We start from the raw sequence: 26056 nt of genomic DNA, 5'->3' as shown, positions 1-26056 counted from the left end.
TCCAAATAAAGCGAAACAATACAAGAATGCGTATTGTGATAGATTAAACCCTCACATTTCGTACGCACCCACAGAGGCTTTATCAATATTAATTGAAGCAATGTTAAGTAAAGAACAATACAATGTACTAAGAAATACTGCAAAAAAACATGGTCGTAATTTATACCCAAGGTATGAATCTTTAATCGAGGCGAAAAAAATGTGCTATCCAAATAACATTTCAATATCAGAAACAACAGCGGAAGTACCATTACAGGAATTATTAGATCACACAGCAAATCGTCTATGTTTAGTACAAAAAGAAGTTATATTAACTGTTGATCAGGAAAAATGTAATTTTAAATTGGTCTCAAAGTGGGGCTGTGATGGAGCATCCGGAATGAGCGAATACAAACAAAAATTTGAAAATCCCACAAAATCTGATAGTAGTATATTCGCGTCATCTCTCGTTCCAATACAACTTACACCTGTTTATGAAAATACAACAGAGGATAAAATTATATGGCAAAATATTCGAACATCTTCACCCAGATATTGCCGCCCCATTTATGTTGAATTCATACATGAAACGAGGGATTTAATAAATGAAGTAGTTGCAAACATTCAAAACCAAATTGAACAATTACATCCAACAGAAATTACTATACAGGAGAGAAAAATACATATAACATATCAGTTAATATTAACAATGGTAGACGGAAAGGTTTGCAACGCGATAACAGGGAATTCATCTACACAAAAATGTTATATATGTAATCTTACTGCAAAGGATTTTAATAATATTGATTTGGTATTGTCTCAACCAATTCATGAAAGTGTCACATCTTGGAAAATTTTACAAAGGGTCTAGCCGTATAAGCATAGTGAATCGGCCCCAGCAACACTTTCGGTTGATATTTATACCACATAATGCTTTTTGCCTAAACAATAATTGTGTGCAATTTCAACCCCCTACCCCCTCTGATAAGGGAGATATGAGGGTAAAACTCAAAACCTTTATCATTTTCTTCTCGGAAACTATTTAAGATATATGATCACATTAAAGTGCAAATAGTAGGTATTCATTAGCTGTATATCATATTTTTTTTTCAAAATTTTCATTCGATGATTAAGGGTTGAAAATTAATAAATAAATTTTTGAAAATGATTTTTATAAACAATCCCTTGGATGACACCCACCGAAAAAATTAAGAATAATCCTTTACTATTTAACTATTATCTGTAAAAATTTCAAGAGTGTCGGATTGGTACATCATAGTCTAAAAAAAATAAAACCAATGCAACGCCCTTTCATAAGGCAAAGCCGGCCTGAACGTTAGAGGCGCTTAACCTAACCGACCTACAGGGGAATACGTAGCGCCGACCCGCCACGTTTCTCGTACCAGAAACAGCTCTCAGAAAAGTATGAGTTCTTCTTTCCCTAAACTGTGTGTTACTTAACAGTCATTTATTTAAATAATATATTAACAATTTAAATTTTTTAATCAAGTTTTCTGGTCCTAACTGTTAACGTCCGTGTTTTCACGGTGTTTCTCGTTTTAAGTACGTGGGAGCCCTAAAAAGAGCTATGTTGTACGTTACAAATGGCACCCTTTGATAAATGCAACTAAGGTGTTCCTCGTTTTAAGTATGTGGAAGCCCTGAAAAGGGCTGATTATTAAGCCCTAAAAAGAGCTAATTGTGTTATGTATTGTCAGGTTGAAACAGAACACTCAAAAACTTTTTTTAAAAAAACACGCTTGTAAATAAGTTTTAATCTTCGTCGCTATTTTCATCAATAACTGGAATAATGTTAGTACATTTCCAGATAGTACTGGTACGCTATAATATAATTAACCCTTTTCAGGGCGACCATATGCTTAAAACGAGGAAAACCTTAGTTACAACTAATCACAGGTACCAGCTACTATTTAATTAAAAGTAATACGTACGTGAAAAGGTAAAGACGGAAATAGTTATAAAAGTCTATGTTCTTTACAGCGTTGAATAGAATGATATTGCAGTTATACCTGTGATACCTTCTTCGACTATTAAAAGGACAACTAATGGCATCTAACACAGTGCCATTGTTCAAGACATGATATAAATCTGTGATTTAGGGCTCCCACATACTTAAAACGAGAAACACCGTAAAAACACGGACGTTAACAGTTAGGACCAGAAAACTTAATTAAAAAATTTAAATTGTTAATATATTATTTAAATAAATGACTGTTAACTAACACACAGTTTAGGGAAAGAAGAGCTCATACTTTTCTGAGAGTTGTTTCTGGTACGAGAAACGTGGCGGGTCGGCGCTACGTATTCCCCTGTAGGTCGGTTAGGTTGAGCGCCTCTAACGTTCAGGCCGGCTTTGCCTTATGAAAGGGCGTTGCATTGGTTTTATTTTTTTTAAACTATGATGTACCAATCCGACACTCTTGAAATTTTTACAGATAATAGTTAAATAGTAAAGGATTATTCTTAATTTTTTCGGTGGGTGTCATCCAAGGGATTGTTTATAAAATCATTTTCAAAAATTTATTTATTAATTTTCAACCCTTAGTCATCGAATGAAAATTTTGAAGAAAAAAAAATGATATACAGCTAATGAATACCTACTATTTGCACTTTAATGTGATCATATATCTTAAATAGTTTCCGAGAAAAAAAATGATAAAGGTTTTCGGTTTTACCCTCATATCTCCCTTATCAGAGGGGGGAGGGGATTGAAATTGCATACAATTGTTGTTTAGGCAAAAAGCATTATGTGGTATAAATATCAACCGAAAGTGTTGCTGGGGCCGATTCACTATGCTTATACGGCTAGACGCTTTAGCGCGTTTAAGTTCGAAAATTACATGCAAAAAATTAAACCAAGAATTAGATCTTCGAGTCGACCTTTAGAACAATTAGTCAATCGTTGTAAAGAAGAAGATAATTTAATATAACAAATGTAGAAAGGAATTATCTAATACCAAAAGAACGTATTATAAATGGCGAAAAGATAATAAAATCAGTTCAATGTAAAGGTTTCTATCTAAGTACAAGAACTGCTGATAATTGTTGTCTTTTGTGAGATGGTACAACAATTTCAATTATGAAAATTTATTTCAAAAATAAAGAGATTTACATTATTGGCAAAAATATTTAAATATTAAATCATTTCTTCACATGCCATGCAACTCTTTAAATATCGGAATTAAAATAATTAACGAGTCACAGTATGAGTTAATTACTGTTCCATTGTCTGATATTAAATTAAAATGTGTAAAACTGCCTTTATGTGACAAAGAACATGTAGTATTGCCTTTACTGCCACCAATAAGAAATATGTTCATGGCGAGTACTTATTTTGATAGAATATATAATTGGAAACAATATTAAACTATTAACAAGTTTTCCTTGTTTACAGATTATTAATAATGGTAAAAAATTTTGCCGCCGTCACTTTTCCAAGCGATGGGAATAATGAAGAAGAGATCGTATCAGAAGTTCCATCTTTATGGCTTTCTTCCAATTTAACAGAATGCTAGTGGCCATCGGTAAAAAATATCAATACCTCTATTGTGAAACAAACTCCACCTGTTACTAATGATCCTAAATGGACACTGCATCCTATCAAATTTCATGGATATTATGGTAATTTATATTTTACTTCACAACTTATGTAATTATTTTTTTAATATTAAAAAAAATGTTTATTAATTAATATTTTAATATTTAAAAAAAAGTAATGTAACTTGTAAATTACGGTTTTGTCTTAATCAAGATTCATTAGCTGAGGCTAGACAGAGAGCAACGAATTATTCTTCAAGTGATGAAAGTAATACAAATCAAATAAAGAAGTCATGCATAAAACGGTCACTAAATACTGTTTATAACAATGAATCTGAATCTGATTCTGATGAGCCACGTTCAATTATACCAAATCCACCAAATCTTAAAGGTACAAATGTCTCACAATCAGCCAAAAGTATTCAATTAATCTCAAATATTTTGGATTCAACAATTATTAATAATATTGATATGGAAATTCTTGATGGAACTATAGTACCTCACAAAAGTAATTTTTATTTTAATTCTTTTATTCCATTTTTATTATCTCTATAATAAAACAGTGTTTATTTAAATTATAGTTATTACTGTTTATTATGTGAGTAATCTAATACTTTCTCGGTGTGCCCCAACCCCCGAAAGGGGCGCGGGGAACCAGGACGACCTCTGGTCGATCCAGGCTGAGCCCCAACCGAGCGCCTCACCGAGAGGCGGTAGGAGGACGACCGGGTGCGTGAAGTGGGCCCCGATTACCGTGGAACGGAACGCCTCTGGCGACGGGGAAACGGAAAAGGCGTGCCTGCGGAGTGCCCCGGCCAATGGGTGCTATAAGTGACCCCTGAAGGCCTAAAAACCCTCGGAGGGGAATGAAAGCCCCTGTCGCCGACCAGCTCCCGACGCTAAGGTGTAAGCAATCATGCCGAGAGCTGGATGGCACCGAGGTAATGATGTCACGAACGATGCCCTTGGGGTACCAGGCGCCCCCCCATTGAAACTAGCCTTACCCCTGCAAGCGGCCTCTGCAGAGGTGGACCTATACTTCCCGACTACTCGTGGGACATACATGGAAAACAAAAACAGAAACTTAAATAAAAACAACGACACCCAAACAAACACGGAGACAAACATGGACACGAACACGGACACGAACACCAGAACAACAAACACCAACATGAACGTACCCGGAAGCGGGCTGCCTCCGAAACACCGCCGACTGGCGGTTCTGGGGTGAGTATGTCTGTGGCAGGCGAGGTTACAACCTTGCCGGCTCTAGACTTGCTTACCCTCAATGAGGAGCCTTCCTCCGGCGCGACCGGGGCCGACCAGCGGGGAGTCCCACGACCGAACCCGGAAGCACGAAGGAGGGTAAAGCTCAGCGGAGCAGCCAGAAAAAAGAAGGCCCGCATGGCGCTCTTAGCGCTGGCGGAATCTTCCGACAAGACGGCTATCGCCGGGACAACATGCAAGGTTGAGATAGCCCCTGCGACGGCCGTTGCGAGGGGGGGGGGGGGGGGCGGTTACAGGGAAACCCCGCGCAGAGACGTCGCAGGTGGATAGCAAGGGGGCGGAAGGTAAGGGGCTCAAAAGGACCCGACCATCCGTCTCCCCCAACACTCAGCCTTGCGCGAAGAAGAGACAAAGAATCTTTCCTTCGCCAAAAAGCTTCAGTGAGGCGCTGACGGCGGAGAGGAGGCTGGCGATCGCGCCGGCCAACTATCCGGGGTCGACCCTCACTGAAGCGCAGGCTTCCGCCATCGAACAGGCGATTGTGGGTGCGCTGTGTGGGCTCCAGAAAGGGGAGACCATGCCGCGCTTCGACGAGTGCCGGTTCGGAGGGGGCCTGCTACTGGTGACTTGCGCGGACACCGGAGCGGTGGAATGGCTGAGGGCCATAGCCACCACAATCAGGCCTTGGGAGGGGGCGGTCCTCCAAGTGCTGGATGGCCGGCGCCTCCCAAAGCTCAAGAGGATGGCCACGGTCATCCCCGGCCCTCCGGTGGCCACGGAGGCAATCCTAAGAATGATGGAGGGTCAGAACCCGGGGCTCCACACGAACCTTTGGAGAGTGTGGAGCAGGAGAGAGGGGCCGAACTCGGTTACTCTCGTCCTGGGGGTTGACCCGGCATCATATAGCCTCATCAAGAGGCAGGGTTCGGAAGTCCACGTGGGACTGCGCAGGGCACTCTTCAGAGAGGGACCACGGAGGACAAAAAGAACCCCAACACGGTCCCAGGAAACAAACCGGGACCAACAGCCCCGGTGATGGAGGAAGGGAAGGCGGGGGTGAGTGGTGTGAATGGAGGAGAAGGGGAGCCCAGGGCGCTGGCAACGGCGCCCACGGAGACCCTCCCCCCTGCGCCGACACCCTCCCACCCACCCCACCCAAGGGCTACAACACAGTGACGGCGGCAAAGACCGAAGGCCGCCGAAATGCAACCTCCGTCTAGTGGGAGCATCCCCAGGGCAGTAATGTCAAGGGGAAGGCCGACCACGGCGGAGGCGACGAGAAGGACCGGGCTTCTGCCAACGCCCCCTGACACACACCCTGAAGGCCGGCACCAGGGGAAGAAGAGGGACGGGCCCCGGCAAGGGCCCCCTCACAAGTAGGTACAATGGGCCCCGGCGGGGAACATAACGTACCTACTTCAAAATCCAAGCGAGACTGGACCACATCTAGCACCAACAAGGTATCAGAAGGTACCAGATTCTCGCAGATCAATTTGCAATATTGCAAGGCGGCAACGGACATCCTCCTGTGCCGCCTAACGATGGGGCAGACAGATATAGCCCTCATATAGGAACCTTGGATCCACAAGGAACGTGTAGGAGGGCTAAACACAGGGTGTGGCTCACTTCACTATGATGCCACGTCCACAAGGCCCAGGGCCTGCATCTTCGTTAAAAAGGAGATAGCGGCCCTGAAACTTAATGAATTCTGTACAGCTGATCTTTCAGCGGTTAAGGTTAAACTTAACCTCGTTGGGAATTCGTCAGAGCTGGTGGTATGCTCGGCGTACCTACCGTACGACTCCGAGGAACCTCCACCTACGAGGGAACTCAGGGCTCTGACAGATCACTGTGCTGTCAATGGTTTGCACCTGGTGATCGGTTGCGATGTCAACTCGCACCACACCGTATGGGGCAGCACAAACACCAACGGTAGAGGCACAGCACTGCTGGAGTACCTCGCCACCACGGGTTTGGAGATCCTTAATTTGGGCTCCTCCCCCACCTTTGTCACCTCGCGTAGACAGGAGGTGATTGATCTGACCCTGGGCTCCGCCAAGGTGACACAGGTCAACAAACAATGGAAGATACGGGACGAGAGCACGCTCTCGGACCACCGCCTTATCACTTTCAGACTAACAGGCGACAGGGAGGGCGGCACTGGTGAGGCTTACAGGAACCCAAAGGCCACCAACTGGGCACTCTACAGAGAGGGCCTGGAAGGGAGGCTGAAGGGGAACTGCCAGCGTCCCAGGACCGTAGGCGAAACTGAGCAAGAGGTGGAGCACCTGAGTTCCGCCATTACTCAAGCCTACGAGGCTGCCTGCCCGGCCAGAACCCGAAACAGTAGCAAAAGGGTCCCCTGGTGGAACAAGAAATTGGACCAAGCCAGGAAGGACACCCGTAAACTACTGAATAAGCCACGAAGGCCAACACGGAGCAAGCTTGGGACAACTACAAAAAGTCCCAGCAAGCTTACAAAAAGTTAATAAGAACCAGCAAGAGGACGGCCTGGAAGACCTTCTGCAAAGAAACCGAAGCATTACCTGTAGTTGCCAGGTTAAGGAAGGTCTTCATGATGGACCCCTCACCGAGGTTGGATCGTCTCAGACTTCCGTTAGGAAGTCTGACGAACATCCACAAAAAAACACTAGAACACCTTATTCAAAACACATTTCCCAGGCTCAGTAGCAGAGGATCGGGAGCGACGCCGTAGCGGTACCGCGCGCACCGACCCTGTCCCAGCGGACTGGGTAATGGCTGAGAAGGTGATAAACACGGACAGGGTGAGGTGGGCCATCGGCTCCTTCAAAAGATTCAAGAGCCCAGGCACTGACGGGATCTTCCCAGCATTCCTTCAAGAGGGCGGAGAGGACCTGTACAGGCGCCTGGGCCAGATCTTCAAATCCTGCCTAGCGATGGGCTACGTACCCAAAGCCTGGAGATACTCCAAGGTAGTGTTCATCCCGAAACCAGGGAAGCACAACTATGGCCTTGCCAAGTCGTACAGACCCATCAGCCTTACCTCTTTCATGCTTAAAATGCTGGAGAGGCTGGTTGATAGGTACATAAGAGACGAGGTCTTGGTCAGCAAACCACTGCACCCCTCTCAACACGCGTATCAAACGGCAAATCCACCCAGACGGCACTTCATAAACTGGTAGGTTTAATTGAAGGCGCGCTGTCGAACGGTGGAATCCGCCCTCTGCATCTTCCTCGACATCGAGGGGGGCGTTGATAACACCCCTCACGATGCTATACAGGAAGCTGCGAGGAGATATAACATTAAGGATTCCGTCGTAAGATGGATCCACAACATGCTGACGAATAGAATAGCCGCATGCAAGCCTGGGAGAAGAGACGGTGAGGGCCGAAGTCGCGAGGGGGCTGCCCGCAGGGAGGAGTCCTGTCCCCCCTGCTGTGGACCCTCGTGGTTGGACGAACTCATACGAACACTCACCACGGAAGGCTTTGAGGTTCAGGGTTACGCCGACGACCTTTCTATTACGGTCAGAGGCAGACAACCGCTGGATTTAGCGAGGAGACTGCAAAAGGCCATCACACTCGTAGAATCTTGGTGTCGATCACACTCGCTCTCGGTCAACCCGAGCAAAACGGAGTTGGTCCTATTCACAAAGAGACGACGCTTTTACTTTAAGTCTCCTCATCTTTTTGGGACGCAACTACAACTCACAGATGAGGTAAAATATCTAGGTGTAATACTAGATAAAAATTCACCTGGAAGAACCACGTGAACAGGCAAACCCAGAAAGCAATCAGCACCTACTGGGTCTGCCGCAGAATGTTTGGCCCCACATGGGGACTCAAACCAAGGATGGTCAGGTGGATATACCAGGCCATCCTTGAACCTGTCATAACATATGCCTCGATTGTGTGGTGGACCTCCATGAAGAGGGGAGCACACAGAAGGGCTATAGAAAGAATATACCGAATAGCGTTGCTGGGGATAACAGGTGCACTCCCCACCACGCCCACTATGGCAATGGGTGCGCTGCTCGATATCAAGCCATCCCATCTAACAGTGATGGCAACGGCTTGGGGAGCGGCCATCCGCCTCCATCAAGCTGAAGAATGGTCCCCGGCGAGCGGCGGGCACACCGAGATCCTCAGGGATTTGGGTTCGGAGTTAATTCTGACCCAAGGTGAAAACCGCTGCAAGACGGAGTACCTCTTCAGACGAGAATATGATTTAATCCTCTCAGATAGGGAGAAATGGCTGGAGGACCCAAACGGCATTCTGACTCCGGGGGGGGGGCTGGTCTGGTTCACAGACGGCTCCAAGACCGGATCTGGCACCGGAGCAGGGACTGCGGGGGAGAGCCCAAGGGTCGAAATGACCCTCAAACTGGGCCACCACGTTTACAGTTTTCCAAGCAGAAGTGTTTGCCATCTGGGCCTGCGCTAAATATAATTTGGAAGGGCCCACTCAGGAAAACACATCTATATCTGCAGTGACAGCCTGGCCGCGTTTAGAGCCCTCCACAAAGTGGAAATTGGGTCGAAGCTAGTCAAGGACTGTGCACTGACTTTGAGACAGCTATCTCTGAACAACAGAGTTAAGCTGCTATGGGTACCAGGCCACGCTGGTATCCCAGGCAACGAGAGGGCCAACGAACTGGCACGACTGGGGGCGACAAGCTCCCAGCCATGCCATGAGTACCCCATTGGCGTCTCAACCTATGCGTTGAAAGGCCTGGCTAAGGCCTGACTGGTTAAACCAGGAATTCACCAGGTCTCTGGCATAACGCAAACGGCATAAGACACACGAGGGCCCTACTTGAGGGGCCGTCACAAAAGCTGGGTGACACCTTAAAACACCTGGACAGGGCGCAACTGCGCATGCTCATGGGCCTAGTGACAGGACACTGGTACACGAGGAAACACCTCGCGCGCATGGGACTCACAGAGGAGTCGACATGCCCGAGGTGCGAGGAGGAGGACGAAACACCTCTCCACGTACTCCTAAGATGCAGGGAACTAAGGGCCCTTAGAGGATCAATCCTGGGGACCATGGAACCCTCATCATTAAGCATTCGGCTGACCTGGTGCCGGTGCTTCTAAATCTTGCAAGAGAAGCCCAGCTGCCAAGATACAGCCAGTAAGGAGGCTGCCTAGCGGCCCGGGTACAATGGTCCCCAAGGACTGAGTGCCCGGCTAGCCTCACCTAACAATAATATAATAATAATAATAATCTAATACTTTTTTAATATTTAGGCATGCAGGATGTATATACGTTAGTGTCAGAAATGTCAGATAAAATGCAAGGTTTTGAATTTATCTTTTGTCTTATATTTTATAATATCTTTTCATGGCATTGTTTATTCAATATTATTAATTTTTTAGATAATTTTGAAAAATATATACAGCTATAACTACAATTTCATTAAACATACAAGCTATTGACTCGTTTAAAAGACATGGAAACACAAACATAACCAAGTTATTAAATATACAAAGATCTTTTCCGTTTAAGAGCATAAATGAAGTAATAGCTTTTGAAAACAGTGTATGATACTGTGACTTGATACCGTTGTTTCGAGTCTCAACGTCCCAGCTATCCTCGAATAAATTAATACTCGGAATTGTTTTTATGTTAAATGATTGAATCAGTTGATTGGTTTGATATGAAGTATATTTCAATAACAAACTGTATGATACAAGATGATAGTGAGTACGTTTTCGAGGTGTTGTTACTACGAGAGTTGTCAGTGTTCTGTTTAACGCATTTTCGTGTGCGTATATAAAAGGAAAATGCTCTATGCCTAGAACTATTGCTGATTGGCGGAGAAAATGTGGTGGGAGGTGTGAACAAGTGGAAGTGAAGCAGTCGATGAATTGCCGTGGGTTTTTCCATAATTTTTGGGACTTCCTTAATTTCTAATTGCGGAGCGCCTAACGGTATGCAACCCCAATCAAGGGTAGTCGACAAGGCGTTGGTTTTATGACCTTTGGTATCATTTTTACCTGATGGTTGTTTGCCGGGACCTGAAGGGTCTGCGAGGCAACAGTTTATCAGAAAATACAGATGAGTACAACAAATTTGTAAGTGTAATTAAGTTATTTAAATGCAGATTTTATTTAAATAGAATAATAGAAATTATATTATTGATATATTTTATTTTTACAGATGTTGTATATATCTCGCATAGGCGGAGGGTCCGCTAAGGAAAATTTAATTCGTATATATCGAACTTTATTTTCGAATGAAGTTGCCAAGGTTTCATCATGGAAGGGACTACGTAATCATTTCAAAATAAGTAGTTTAAAATCTATGTTGACGGGAATACAAGGTAAAATATATTTTGATATTTATAAAATATAAAATTTCATTTAATGTAAAATTTGTTTAATAATTCAGCAACAACTTTGGCTCAGTACCAATTCACAAACAAAGATTTTGCAGACATCACGAAAGAATGGTTCGCCATGGTGGTCAGTGGCTTAGCAGATAACAAAAAGACTCCGAAGTAGCAAATCCGCAAGCTATTTAAATGTCTCAAAAGCTAATCTTTTTTTTATATAATTTTATTATAACCTTCTTTCTATTAGTTTATGAGCTTTCGGCTCTTTCTTACTTTATCTAACAATTTTTTTAATAAGGTCTTTGAGGCTTCCGCGGTTAGATTCTGTATGAGTCTTGGCTTCCGGGATGGAGCCGCGTTGATTGACAAAAATAGTTTGTTGCCGACGTTTCGTAAACATTGCAGTTTACTTCATCAGGGCGAAAGACAAACTGATACTGGTTGCTTCCTTACAGGGTGTCATTATTTATCCAGAACTGGAGTCATTGTTGCGTGACGTTCCAGTTAGGTGAAGTTGACCAATCGGGTGGCAGTTTTAATTGATTGGCTAATCAACCAACGCGGCTTCATCCCACAGACCGTCTCATACAATTTTTTTAATTACAAAAAGTATAATAGCTTTATTGTTTTTTTCAAATAAAAATCGAATTGCGTTTCCATTTTTGTTTAAATTAGATTTACTTTAACAGTACACACTTATATATTTTTAACAGAGGTGTTATAATTAACGAATTATACATATATGACTCTCAAAGATTCTTACAAATATGTTTATGAATGCAAAAATTATAGTTTCATGAGGAGAAGCCTAAAAAACTCATTTCTTATAATGTACAACGTTAAAACAAAAAATAATATCGCAAATTCTCGAGTATACCGTGTGACCCTTTGTAACGTGGGTACACTCTATACGGTGAGCTTTACGCAACACAAATTTGTTGGGCGCCAGCCACTTACCGTGGCGTTCAAAATCGAAAAAAGTGAAAAGGGGTATTGGGACAATTACAGTGGAGGGGATTCGGGCACTTGCGTCCGTACAGCTTCGCGGGGGAGTACGCGGGGAGGAGTATTGGGGGAAGGGAGGTTGCAGGGTTGGGAGGGTGCGCAAGGGGTTCGTTACGTTACGCGTAGATTCACACCAAAGGGGGTGTCTCATGATGGGGTCAAAAAGAAAGGGGTGGCCGTTGTCGAGGCCAAAAACTTTTACAATAATAATCGAAAGGGCTTACTGGACGCTGTCCGTCGACCGCTCACTCGCACTCGTTCCACACTCCACTCAAAATCGCTTTGATAACACAAAATCTCTCTAATTGCTTGAATGCTTTCTACGACAATAGCCTAGGGCTCAATGACGGCTCGTCGTCGCTGCGACGGGTCGATGGAGGTGACGGACATCCTTCAATGTCGGGTGGGCTGAGGTCTTCGGGCTCGGCGACAGATGGCTCCGGGTGGACGTTTGCGTAAGCCGTTGGGCAGCTTCCTCTGAGTTTTTGGAAGTCCCACGTTGCTCCTTGTTCGCTGGAGGGGTGGGTATCTGTCGCCGGCCTCGAAGCTCCTGTTGAGAGTGGTCCTCGTTGGATCAGTCCATCGCCTCCATCGGCCTGACACCGGTGGGCAGGGAAAAAGGGGTAAGGTGAGGGAAGAGTTATGGGTTATCGTTAGGTGGAAGTGTGAGTGGGAGAAGCGCAGCGATTGTAGCGGCGGGGGGGGCACGGGTGTCACCACGTTACAATATATATCATGTTAGATTTAATATATTGTATTTGACTTACATATTTAAATATATGAATTAATAAATCATATTTAGTTAAACGGGTTTAATTAAATCAACATTTTTTTTAGTGTAGTAAATATTTATAGAGAAATCTCCATTAGAGCATTAAATAATTGAGATTTCATACCTTAAAATGCTTTTTTAGACAGTTCTACAACCATGCGATATTTTTTTTGCAAAGATACGTAAATTTGACTATTTTTAATTTTGTGATTCAAATTGTGTTGCCAAGCGTATTAATTAATTCAATATAAGTGCAATTTGTTATTTAAGTTTAAAGTTATTATCAGCTATTAGTATATTTAAAGTTCTCTGTTAACAAAATTTCTAAAAATATTATAATATAATTTAAATTATTATTATAATTGTAATTTAAAACAAAATTAGTTTTATAAATATTAATTATTATTACTACTGTGCCATTGTGCCCGAGCCCCTGTGGGCAGTACTAAAATTGAGGTATATTGTGTAGGCCGGCCTCTTCGGCAAAGCCCAGAAGCCTGCCCACTCCAATGTCCTCCACTCGAGCATCGTCAAGGACGGAGGCTCCAAATCTGGATCGCCTGAGGGCCTCCAGTCCTTTACAGCGCCATATCAGTTGGAGAGGAGTCTCATCCTCCTCTCCACATCTCAGGCACCTTGATTCGCTGCCGGTTCCTAGGTGGATCAAGTGTTTCCTCGTATACCAATGCCCAGTAATGAGCCCCACGTGTAAACGCAGTTGGTTTCTGTCTAGGCGGCTCACAGTCCTGCCTAGCCGTGACGATGGCCCTTTGAACATGGCCTTGGTGTGTTTCATTCCATGAGTTTGGTTCCAGGTCAGGTGGGTTTGGGTACTCGCCTTCTCCCTCACCATCTCCTTTACCGTCCCCCTGTCGACACCTATGCGGTATGCTGTGTCTGGGCCGGGCCTTCTGGCTCCTTCCCTTACCAGCATATTCGCCTTCTCGTTGCCCGGAATACCTGCATGTCCAGGTACCCAGATTAAGTTGACGCGGTTGTTGTTACCAACCAACCGTTCCAACATGTCCGTGCAGTCTTGAACCAGCCTGGATCGCACTATCGTAGCACGTAGGGATCCAAGCGCAGCCTTACTGTCACTACAGATGTAGATGTGTTTGTCCCTACAGTCCCGTTCCAAGCACATCTTGGCGCAGGCCCATATGGCAAACACTAACGCCTGAAGGATGGATACGTGCGGGTCCAGGGACATTGCTATTTTCGCCCTGGGCCTCTCCCCCCAGATTTCTGCTCCGGTACCCGACTTGGTTTTGGAGCCGTCTGTATACCATATCAGCCCTCCCGGAGTAAGGAGTTCCTCCCGGTTTGCTTCCTACGCTTCTTTGCATGGGATACTTACCCGGAAGCTGCTATGAAAGTGGTATGTCGGGTCACACGCGTCTCCCCCTAGAGTTAAGGCCCCTCCTGGTTCCCTGAAGTCATCTGGTTCGTTGACGCCATCTTCCATTTGCCTGCTAGGAATAGTCTTACGGCTGTGCTCTTGGCCCCTGCTTCTACCATGATGTGTGGTGGTGCCAGGTCCATGAGTGCCCCCATTGCCATGGTCGGTGTGGTGCGGAAGGCCCCAGTCATCCCGAGCAATGCTAGGCGGTGGATCTTTTCCAAGTACCTCCTGTTGCATTGTTTCCTCATGAAGGTCCCCCATACAACGGAGGCATATGTTAATTGGGGTACCAAGATTGCGGTGTATATCCACCTGACCATTCTTGGTTTTAGTCCCCACGCTGTTCCAAACATCCTCCTGCAGGCCCAGTAGGTTGCAATTGCCTTTTGTGCCTGCTTTTTGATGTGGAGCTTCCAGTTTAGCTTCATATCTAAGATGACCCCTAGATATTTCGCTGAGGTGGATAGACTAGTCTTCACCCCGAACAGAAAGGGGGCCTTGAAAACAAAGCACCTTTTCCTCGAGAACAGTACCATCTCCGTCTTGGTAGGATTTACCTTGAGTTTATGAGATAGACACCATTTTTGCACGAGTGTGAGTGCTTCTTGCAGTCTTCTCACTATCTAGTGCGGGTGTCTGCTTCTGACCGATATGCAAATGTCATCCGCATACCCTATCACCAGAAAACCCTGCTCGCTGAGCCTGTGGAGTAGCCGTCTACCACAAGGATCCACAGCAGGGGAGACAGGACTCCCCCCTGCGGGCAATCGCTTGCGATGCGTGCCCTCAACGAAGACCCGTCAGTAGAGGTTATTATGGTCCTGGTTCGCAACATGTTGTCGATCCAGGTGACCAGACTATCGTCAATCCCGAAGCTTCTTGCCGCTTCATTCATCACATCCAAGGATGTGCTGTCGAAAGCCCCTTCTATGTCTGTGAAGACACTCACGATGGACTCCCCCTGGGATAGGGCCTCTTCCACCTCCCTTACAAGGTGGTGGAGCGCCGTCTCCACGGATTTGCCCGACTGGTACGCATGCTGGGTGGCGTGTATTGGCCTTTCTGCCAGTGCACGCTCTCTAATGTGCCTATCAACCAGCCTTTCTAACGTTTTTAGTAGAAAGGATGTTAGGCTGATTGGCCTGAAGGATTTCCCCGTGTCGTAGCCACTTCTGCCTGGCTTAGGCCGAAAGACCACCCTGGTTATTCTCCATTGATGCGGTACATAACCCAGTGCTAGGCATGCTCTGAATATCTTACATAGCTGGCTCAACAGGTCCTCTCCGGCTTCCTGAAGAAGAGCCGGGAAGATCCCGTCCACACCCGGGCTTTTGTACCTACTAAATGAGTTTATAGCCCATCTTAGTCTGTCTATCATGACCACATTTGAGGCCAGTTCCCAGTCCCGTGCGCTGTTCCTGAGAGGTGCCTGTTCCTCCTGGAATAGTTCCTCCGGTACCAGCTCCGAGCCTGGGAAGTGCGTCTCCACAAGGTGCCTCAGCGTCTGCAAGGAGTCGACTGTGACTCCTCCATTAGGAAGTTTTAGACCTTCCGGTTTCTGTGGAGGCCCGAATACAAATACCTTCCAAAGCCCAGCTACCAACGGTAGGGTCTCGGTCTCTTGGCAAAAGTTTTTCCAGGTCCTCCTTTTGGATACTCTGATCGTTTTTTGTAGGCCTTCTGGACCACTTTGTACGAATCCCAAGCTTCTACTGTGTTTGCCTTCATTGCCTTATTCAGAAGCTTCCGGGCCCTGGCTCTGAGCTTATTCAGTTCATTATTCCACCAGGGAACCCTTCTGCTTTCTCTCCTTTGCTTTACCGGGCATGACCTTTCGTAGGAGCCGATGATCGAGGTCTGCAGTCTTGCGACCTCCACCTCGATCCCCTCCGTGGTCCTCGGTCTCACGCAGTGCCCCCTGAGCTCTCCCTCTAGGCTCTCACGGTATTGAGGCCAGCAGGTGGCCCTGGGGTTCCTGTATGTTTCCGAGGCCCTTAGGTTTGCGTCCGTCATTAGCTTGAAAGTGATTAGCCTGTGGTCAGAGAGCGTAGCCTCATTTTCCACACGCCAATCCTGTATGGCTTGGGCCGCCTTTGCAGAGCCCAGCGTGGTATTAAGTACCTCCTGTCGCCGGGAGGTGACAAACGTTGGACTGGATCCTCTGTTTAGAATCTCCAGGTCCGTGGTTGCGAGATATTCTAATAACGCCTCGCCTCTTTTATTTATGTCGCTGCTGCCCCAGACGATATGGTGCGCATTTGCGTCGCACCCGATCACTAGTTGCAGCCCTTTGACCTTGCAGTAGTCCACCAGCTCTCTGATTTCCCTCGTGGGTGGGGTCCCTCAGAGGCGTAGGGCAGGTAGGTCGAACAAACCACCAGGTTCGCCCCGCTATCTCCCGCCCCGGCGGGAATAAGACTGCTGCTTGGTCTCTTGTGTAAAATTCTGCCAGTTTCGTTGCCCCGAGCCCTCTTTTCACATAAACGCACGCCCTGGGTCCAGTCTCCAGATCTCCGTGGAAGATGGAGCCTTGTTTCAGATCTAGCCCCCCTACTTGCCCTTGGATTATCCTGGGTTCTTGTATCAGGGCTATATCTGTATACTTGTGTATATCTGTGTGCTGCGCCGCAAGTCGCCAACGGAGCAGGTCCGTGGCCGCTTTCCAGTTCTGCAAGTTTATCTGCGAGATGGAGAGACACCCTGCAGTCATGGGGACTGCAGTGTCATCTCCTCCCGTATGTTTCGCGCCTGCGCCTGGTGTGCCCTGTGATCGGCCCATCTTTTAGCTCTGCGCTTGTATTGAGGTGCACCCGTGGCGCTCGCTCTTCCTTTGTCCGCACGGAGGCCCGTAGTGATGGTCCTTTGGATCCCACTCTGGGTCTCCGATGGACCCGCCTTTTTTGCCGCTGGTTCCTCGCGGCCCCCGTCGGTCCTTGCACGGGGCTCCCTAAAGAGCACCCTGCCTAGTCCAACGTGTGCCACGTAGCCCCAGCTTTTGAGGGCCTGGAGGGACTCACCCTCCACTCCGATGACCAGTTGTACTGACCTTCTTTCCTCTTTCTGGTCCCACACCCTCCAGTGTTAGGTGTTGAGACCCGGGTTTTGTCTCCTGAGGTGGCTCAGAATTAAACCCGTCTCCGCAGGTGGTCCAGGGATGACCGTGATGAGCTTGTGAAGCCTAAGAAGGCACTCCCTCTCCAATAATTGGAGAGCGGCACCTTCCCATGGTTTCACCCTGCCCACCATACTCCTCAGCCATTCGCTGGCCTTCTCGTCCGAACAGGTCACCCATATGATCCCCTGTTCATGCTTATTACCCTCGAAGCGTGGGAGCTCCTTACCAGCTGGTATGGCGTCCAGTTCTGCTTCGAGGGCTTTCAGCACCAAATCCCCCTGCTCCGTCGTCAGGGTGGCCTCGGGGTAGCCTGAAGGTGCGATTGCCACCTTCCTGCCGGCCACGAGCGCCTCTCTGAAACTGGAAGGGGCAGGGAAGATTTTGCCTCTTTTGGCCTGGTGGTCCGTTGGGGAGCCGTCCGCCGGTCGGGCCCTTTTGAGGCCCGCGGTTCCTTTTCCCCTTACTGCACCACCAGCTTGTCCCGGTTTCGCGACGTGCCCACAATTTGGGCCCGTCCCGTCCCCCAATGTTGGATCCGAGGAGGTGATCGCTCCGCGCGGTGCCTCCAAGGAGGTCCCGTCGGCTAACTTGGCCCTTCGAGCCCTCTTCTTGGCCACCCCGCAGCGGCGCGATCCCTTCTTCTTCTCCGATGAGGCAGGCGAGGGCACCGCATCGCTGTCTGCGCCCTCGTCTGTCCTTTGCCCTGGGCTGTCCGTCAGCGAGAGCCGAGCCTCAGTCGCCGCAGCGAGTGCTGCGTCGTCCGAGGCCGTTCCCTCCACCCTGACGTCTGAGTTCCCCGTGGCGGGAGGTCCATCTTTCGAGAGCTCCTCCACCGTGGTGGGGGTCCCTCTTCCGAGAGCCCCCCCCCCCCTGTGCATGCCTGCGGCATCAGTGTTTATGTTTATGTTTTTGTGTGTGTGTGTGTTTCCATGTATATCCCAGGAGTGAACAGGAAAGAGTGGTCCACCCCCGCAGAACCTGTTTACGGGGGTGAGGCTAAAACACAATGGAGGATCGCCTGGCACCCCAAGGGCATCGTTCGAGACACCATTACCCCGGTGCCAGCTCTCGGCACGATAGCTTCCACCTTAGCTTGTGGAGCAGGTCCGCGACGGGGCCTTAGGTCCCTACCGAAGGGTTTTACTCCTTGGGGGTCCATTATAGCTCCCGTTGGCAGGTGCCCTCTGCAGACACGCCTCGTCCTGTAGCCCGGTCACCCGTGGCAAGCCGTTCCGCGGTTCAAGAGGTCCGCTTCAAGCCCCGGTCGTCCTCCTATCCGCCACCTGGAGACGCGCTCGGTTGGGGCTCAGGCTGGTGCGACCGAGGTCGACCTGGTCCCCCTCGCCCCTTGCGGGGTCGGGCAACTCAGAGATAAATATTAATAATATTTGATAAAAGATTTATTCATAAATTTGTTACGAGATTTATTTATATAATAATTTAGCATATGTGGAAATAAAAAGTTGTTCTATCAAGTTTTTATTGTTATTTATATCCATATATTTATATATGCACGATTTTTTTAAACATAAATAATATAAGTTAATTCTCTTAATTATAATAAAGAAACAATCATTAGTAATTAACTCGTAAGAATTTGATCCATTCAACTGTTATTGAGAAATGAGAAATCATATTACTTTCAACGGGCCCACTCTCGTAATGATACACCACGTGCCTCGTTACTATATGCTTGCGAGAAGGTTTTACCTATACTAGGCGCGAGACACTACCGTGTCTGTTGATAGGTAAAATTTGGACATAAAGTTATGCAACTATAGCAGAAAAATTCATTGCACTGTCACTATCAATTTTTACATTGAAATGTCAATCTACTGCACTTGTTATTTGTAGATATTAACACCCTCCTCTATGACCTGAGTAAGCTCTGTTGGCCAACTGACGCTGTGCCTACGCACTTGCTCGCGGCCATACTGAGGACCCGTGCGTACCCATCACTACCGTGGCCAGTGTTCTTCGTTAATAATTTGAAAACAGAGCCTTCACCAACATTTTGACAAAGGAAAAAGCTGTTCAGAATCACCTTAACAATCATCCCTCTTCGGCTCTTGACCCAACGGGGGACATACTGTATAAATATTACAGAACAGTGTGTACTGAATTCTATTACAATTACGTAATTTTACATCTCAATTTTATGTATCTATTACGTATTATATACAGGCATAATGTTGCTGAAATTTCCTTCTAAACATCACTTAAAAGTTGACATAATGACTACAATATCTGTTCTGTCAATGTTACAGAACAGTGTTTACTATGTTCTGTTATAATTATGTAGTCTTGTATATAAATTTGATGTATCTATTACGTTTTAAAAGTTGATATACTGTTACCAAATTTGTTCTGTTAATGTTATGTAAATGATACAGAACAGTGTTAACTACGTTCTGTTGTAGCTACGTAATTTCGTATATAAATTTTATGTATTTATTACATTTTAATTTTATGTATCTATTATGCATCTTATACAAGAATAACGTTGCTGACATTTCCATCTAAACGTTATTTAATTGTGGATATAACGGCTACCACAACAACGAACAGATATTTTGCAAATGTACTGTAAAAGTTACAAAACAGTGTTTATTGAGATTTATATTACTTGTGATTTTGGAGGGTGTGTGCGACGTCCAGTGTAATCGTAATCGTAGAAATGATAAATGATTCGTTAATTAGAGTTTGGAGGCTTGAAAAATGTTTACCCCCACCGCGGCAACATAACGAGAGTCTTAAATAATATTGATATTACTTGTGATTTTGGAGCATGTGTGCGAGTTCCAGTGTAATAATAATAGTAGAAATTGTAAATGATTGGTTAGTATAACCAGAGTCTAAAGTAATATTGATATTACTCGTGATTTTGGAGGGTGAGTGCGACTACCAGTGTAATAGTAATATTAGAAATGGTGAATGAATAGTTAATTAGATTTTGGAAGCTTGAATAAAATAATTTTTGACAAAAAATACAACCGACTTGCACTAAAAAGTATGAAATAATTTCTATTTCATTTATACAAATACCCAACAGCTCTTAATAAAACCTATTTACTCGTTAAATAGTATACTAAATACATTTCAACCTTTTCGGAGGCGGCGCAAAATTATAAATAATCGAATATACGATGCTGCCAATAACGATTTGATAGGTTGCCAACGCCTGAACTTGGATCTTCCTAGTAGAAGAAAAATTTTTAATTTTGCGCCGCCTCCGAAAAGGTTGAAATGTATTTAGTATACTATTTAACGAGTAAATAGGTTTTATTAATAGCTTTTGGGTACTTGTATAAATGAAATATAAATTATTTCATACTTTTTAGTGCATTTCGAAGTCGGTTGTATTTTTTGTTAAAAATTATTATTGCACCTTTCCCTCCTTCAACGTCAGGTCCTCCTCGATTCCTTCCTCTCTGCCCTTCAGTGCTTTCTTCTTCTCCATTACGTTTCTTTTTACTCTATAGACCTCAATTTCAACTGTACCGTGCTCACTTCTTTTCCCCCTTCCGTAAGTCCCGCTGCTTTCACTTCCTCTATCGCGTCCTGCACCCCAATTGCTTTCAATATCTCTTCTGCTTTCTCCTTCATCTCTTCTCTTTTTGCTTTCATCCCTTCGTTATTATGTTTTCCTCTTTTCTTCTATTTCCTTTCGTTCCCACTTCTTCCCTAGGTCTTTCAATTTTTCCTTTACTGCTTCGTTTCCGCTCTCTTCCTTTCTTTTCTTTATTGCTCCATGCTCTAGCTTTTGAATTTTCTCTTCTAATTTGCTCCATTTGGCGTTTTCCTTTTTCCCACTTCCCAGCTCCTCCACTTCTTTCCGTAGCATTTCTATGTTCCTTTCCAAATCTCTCTTCTGCACCAGCCATTTGTCCTCTCTTTTTTTCATTTCCTCTTTTAGTTTTCCTATTTCCTTTTCTATTTCTCCTTTTATTCCTGCTATGTCTTCCCTTATTTGTTTCCCCTGGGTCCTCGCGCTTGCGTCAATTTTTTCATTCAAACCTTCTCCCAGCTCTCTGATCATCTACTTTAACTCCCCAATTCCTCCTTCCTCGTCCACTCTCTCTTTTTTCTTCTCTGGGGACCTTTTCACTAAATTACTTCCTTTAAACATCCATCCCGCCGCCTGGGGTCTACTTCCCCCTCCTCTTTCCCTCTCTTCCTCCTCCTCTGCTTCCGTTTCTCTCTTCCGTTTCCAGATTTCCTCTATGCTCGACATATTCCCCTCACTCAGGCTGCTTTCTTTTTTCAGCGCCTCCACGGTGGTCGGCCTGGCTCTTTTTCCCCTTTATCCCCTCTCCCTGCATCCTCTTTCCCTTCTGCTGTTTTCTCTTCTCCTTCGTTTCTTCCATCCTTTGCTGTCAGATATTCCCTTCTCTCTTGTGTTTGTTTCTTCCTTGCCTGCAGAGACTCCTTCTACGGTACCTTTTGCTCTCCTGTCTCCTACATGTCTCTCTCCTCTTTCCCCTTCGTCGCGTTGCCGTGTTTTTTGGCCCCTATTTCCTCCTAACCACCAAACGAGTGGGCCCACTTCCAGCCAAGTTTCTTCTTAGTAACACTGCTTCGGTTTTGCATCGTTCTTCCACTCATTCTGCAAACCTTATTCCTTGCTTACCCGCTTTTCTACCTTATCCACTCTATAATCACTCCGCTCCGCACAACACACGTCCGTTCGCAACTGATCCATAAAATAATTTTTAATAAAAAAAACATCCGACTCCGAAATGCACTAAAAAGTATCAAATAATTTCTATTTAATTTATACCAATATTCCATAGCTATTAATAATATCTACTTAATCGTTAAATAGAATACCAAACACAATAAAGTTATTCAATAAAACTGTATTGTTCGGAAATGTAGTGGTTAAAAACGCCTCTTTATATTGTACTCTTTTAATTGGTATTTTACTCTCTGATTCTTTTGATGCAAGTTGTCTAATAATTTTGATTGTAGGTGGAATATCCACGTTTTCATTCCAGATATGAGCGATTTCATTCAATCGACGGCATAATTGAGAGAGAGGCTTATTTCCACTGCGAAGAAGTCGTTTTATTTTCCCTAGAGTCTTATAAATGGAGCATGGAGTCTAATAAAAATTGGTTGATCATATCAATATTGGGATATAAGCGAAGTAAAGGAGATATTTCTAAATGGTATTGTGCATTACTCTGATTTCTGAATGACAAATCACTTCTTTTTTCACCCTTTAGCAATGGATAAATTACTCGGTTTTTGTATCTTTCGCCACGTATGGTACATCTCCCGCAGGCCCAATATCCTGCGTGACCTTTGATACATTTAATAACCGAACGTGCAGGTCTATCACATACAAAAGCTTTGATAGATATAGTAAATGCTCTATTATCTATAGTTATACCAGTACGTTGCAGATCATTAATTTCACTTATAAATTGCTCCAAATATCGTTCAAGATTGCTTGGCTTTCCATCTCCGTAATATGTGGCAACAGGAAAGGGTTGGTAAACATCAGGATGATGACAAATTTTATATAAGGTTGGCCAAAACTGTTTTTTGCTGGACTTAAATAATGGTAAACCATCAACGTTAAATATCAATGGTATCTCATTACTTTTATGAATCTCTGGATTTACACATTTCTCAAGAACTGTACTTATTCCAAAATACACAAACTCATCGTTATGGGTGCCATTGTTACGTGCGGAGCAGGCGTAGTGGTAGGTGACTACTTTGCGGTATGTTATGATCCGACGCAACGCTTAAACGCCTTTTTGTGAAGGAAAGATAATATAGGATTCGGATTCGGTCTAGAGTTATACAAGCCTCTCGCTCGTTGGATACAAGGTTTGGAAAACTACGCACTAAATTATGATCAAATTTTGAATAAATAACTATTATATACATAATAAAGGAATTAAGGACATAATAAAGACATAAAGGAATTAAAAACACTTACCATAGAATCAGAAATAATTATTATTGGAAAAACATGAAAAAGGAAATGCACTGATTATATTAGAACCTGCATCAGTTGTCAAAAAGTAAAATTAGTAAGGATGAAAAACAAGGAACCTATGGTCATCACGGACACCCCTATTGATGCATTTGACAAAGTATCTTTGGACATATTAGGACCACTACCAATTACTACAACAGGAAATAGTTATATACTTACCATCCAGGATAACCTGACCAAATACTCATCTGCAATACCTTTAATATCAACCACATCTGAAGAAGTAGCAAAAGCTTTTACAGAACACTTCATATGCAAATTTGGTAGCCCAACAGCCATACTTACAGACCAGGGTACATGTTTTAATGGTCTGTTGGCGAAATTCCCTACGTACACGCAGCGTGACGAAGTTGGCAGCGAAAATAGTTCGTTGGTGCGTCGTTACCGATAGCGGCAGCACCTCTCGGGCCCACTTTGTCCACGCGGTCCCCTCTCTACGACGTAACCGGCGCGATCGATGCCATCATCGATTTCCTTCTTCTTGATCGAACGCCCAGAGTACTCGCACGTGTTTTTCGAACGCTCACGCTCACGCTTAGATCAAGCTACAGTCGCCGTTGTTAATATAACAAGCTTTGACCACGCATTGTCCACGCCTTTACTTGTGTAAAGTTTATATAGACCACGCGTTATTTGTGTACGTTTGACCGCGCTTCGTCCACGCATCATTTATTGTCAACTTGTTCGTGACCACGCGGTGTGATCGTTTCACGTTGTTTGTTAAATGTTTGACTATTTTGACGTGCAATAAACGCATTGTGTTTGCTGCACGTGTGCCTCATTCATTTCTGTCCTCGCTGCCCACGTGAACTCGCAAACATTTTTTGGTCCTTCGAGCCGGATAGAGGCACGCTCGGTTTCGAAGACACGTGTAACGGTCGAAGCCGCCATTACGTGTAACGGCCACGCCCGTTCAACGAACACGCAGTGCAGTTTCGAGTGAGGTGTCAAAGGATTACAGTGACTCTCAAGTTTCTGAAACGTTTGCTTTCGTGTAGTGACCACGCAGTGAGTTTCGACGCACAACATGCCGAAATCGCGGGACACCTCACCGGCCTCGCACGACAGCTCGGCCCGCTCCAGCAAGGCGGACGAGGAAACGACCACGGCGCCCCCGCTTCTAGAAGTCCCGGAAGAGACGACGCAGTCCTCGCAGAACACGCGCCCACGCTCTCCAGCACGCCTCTCCTCCGAGTTACAAGTCCGCGCGAAGATGCAGGAGGAACGCCTGGACACGATGCTGTCTATCGTGGAAGATCTGCAGGCATCCACCGCGAAGGAGCCACTGACCATCATTCCGTCAGAGGTGGAGATCACGAAAACCACCCTGATGGAAATGCACTTAATGTTTCATCAAGAGCACCAAGCCCTTAGCCGTCTGTGGCCGGTGTCGCAGCTCGACCACGGCTATTATAAAACGAAGGTGGCCTCGCAGGAGGAGAAGGTCGTACTGACGGCCCGAAAGCTGATTGCTCAGCTGGAGCATCGACTTGCACCCAGCACGACCACGCAGACCACGACGTCCACGCAGCCACTCGCAGCCAAAAGATCACGCTTGCCTGAAATTGCACTCCCCAAATTCGAAGGGGAGTACAACAGATGGCAGGCTTTTAAATCTGCCTTCACATCGGTGATAATGGAACGCGACGACCTCGCAGAAGTGGACATGCTCCACTACCTCAAAGGAGCAGTTTCAGGCAACGCAGCCCACGTTATCGCTCATCTACCCGCTACGAACGAGGCCTTCCAAAAGGCATGGAAGCTCCTCGACGAGCGGTTTGAGAATAAGCGGCTCAATGTCCAGTCCTACATGGACCGGATTTCTGATTTGAAACCGATGAAACAGCGAAGGGCCAGTTCGCTGGTTAAAATGACGAACATCATCGGCGAAACGCAGGAAGCTTTGACCACGTTCGGGCTTAATGACCCACACTCCTGCTTCCTACTGAATCACCTAGTCAGGCTGCTGGATTCGGACACGCGAGAACGTTGGGAGTCCTCTCTGAGTACGCAGACGGACTATCCGACGATGTCGCAGCTGACGACATTCTTGCTGGGACGTGCCAGAACACTGGAACAGCTGGAGCGGGTAGCCGAATCAAAGACGACGCAGAACACGCAGACCACGTCAGGACGCCCCGCCAGTCGCGACATCCGGCTGGTGCAGCAGAGAGCCGCCGTCCACGCAGCCGCCGCAGCGCAGTCCACGCCAACGACGACCACGTCCTCTACACGCCCACGCACCTCAGTGCTCTATCCTTGTGCGCTCTGCGCCAAGGATCACTTCCTGACATCGTGCCCTGCATTCAGGGACAAAACCGTGGATGAGCGGATAAGTGTGGTGAAGGCTCAACACTTGTGCGTGAACTGTTTGGGCCACCATAATTTGAGAAGCTGCCGTACTGCACAACGGTGTAAGCTCTGCAATGAGCAGCACCACACGGCGTTACATGGTGGCAACCTCATCAGGGTGTTGGTGCCATTCCCGCAGACCTCGCAGCCCGCGATCGCCTCCACGTCTTCGCAGCCCACGGCGAAGTCATCACAGACCACGCAAACCCAATCAGCACAGCATTGAGATGTTGGTGCAGTCGTCGACGCCCACGCAGCCTGCTCAGCCCGCGCACTAAAGGACCACGCAGCCCACGTATTCAGACCACGC

General features: G+C 45.9%; 2 protein-coding genes across 2 annotated transcripts; one reads left to right on the top strand and one right to left on the bottom strand.

Annotated features, from left to right (window-relative positions):
• The first annotated feature begins 6149 nt into the window (after window positions 1-6149).
• On the top strand, window positions 6150-7928 carry LOC123988859. The gene is made up of 3 exons (XM_046289617.1): window positions 6150-6234; window positions 6532-7167; window positions 7447-7928. The coding sequence occupies exons 1-3, from the start codon at window positions 6150-6152 to the stop codon at window positions 7926-7928; spliced, it is 1203 nt and encodes a 400-aa protein (XP_046145573.1).
• A 5381-nt stretch (window positions 7929-13309) lies between these two features.
• On the bottom strand, window positions 13310-14074 carry LOC123988858. Its single transcript, XM_046289616.1, has one exon. The coding sequence runs from the start codon at window positions 14072-14074 to the stop codon at window positions 13310-13312; it is 765 nt and encodes a 254-aa protein (XP_046145572.1).
• Between the last annotated feature and the right edge of the window lie 11982 nt (window positions 14075-26056).

Source organism: Osmia bicornis, unplaced genomic scaffold (genome assembly GCF_907164935.1).
Source record: "Osmia bicornis bicornis unplaced genomic scaffold, iOsmBic2.1, whole genome shotgun sequence".
Lineage (NCBI taxonomy): Eukaryota > Metazoa > Arthropoda > Insecta > Hymenoptera > Megachilidae > Osmia > Osmia bicornis.
Note: the sequence above shows the minus strand (reverse complement) of the source record. Positions and strands in the feature narration are given on the sequence as shown.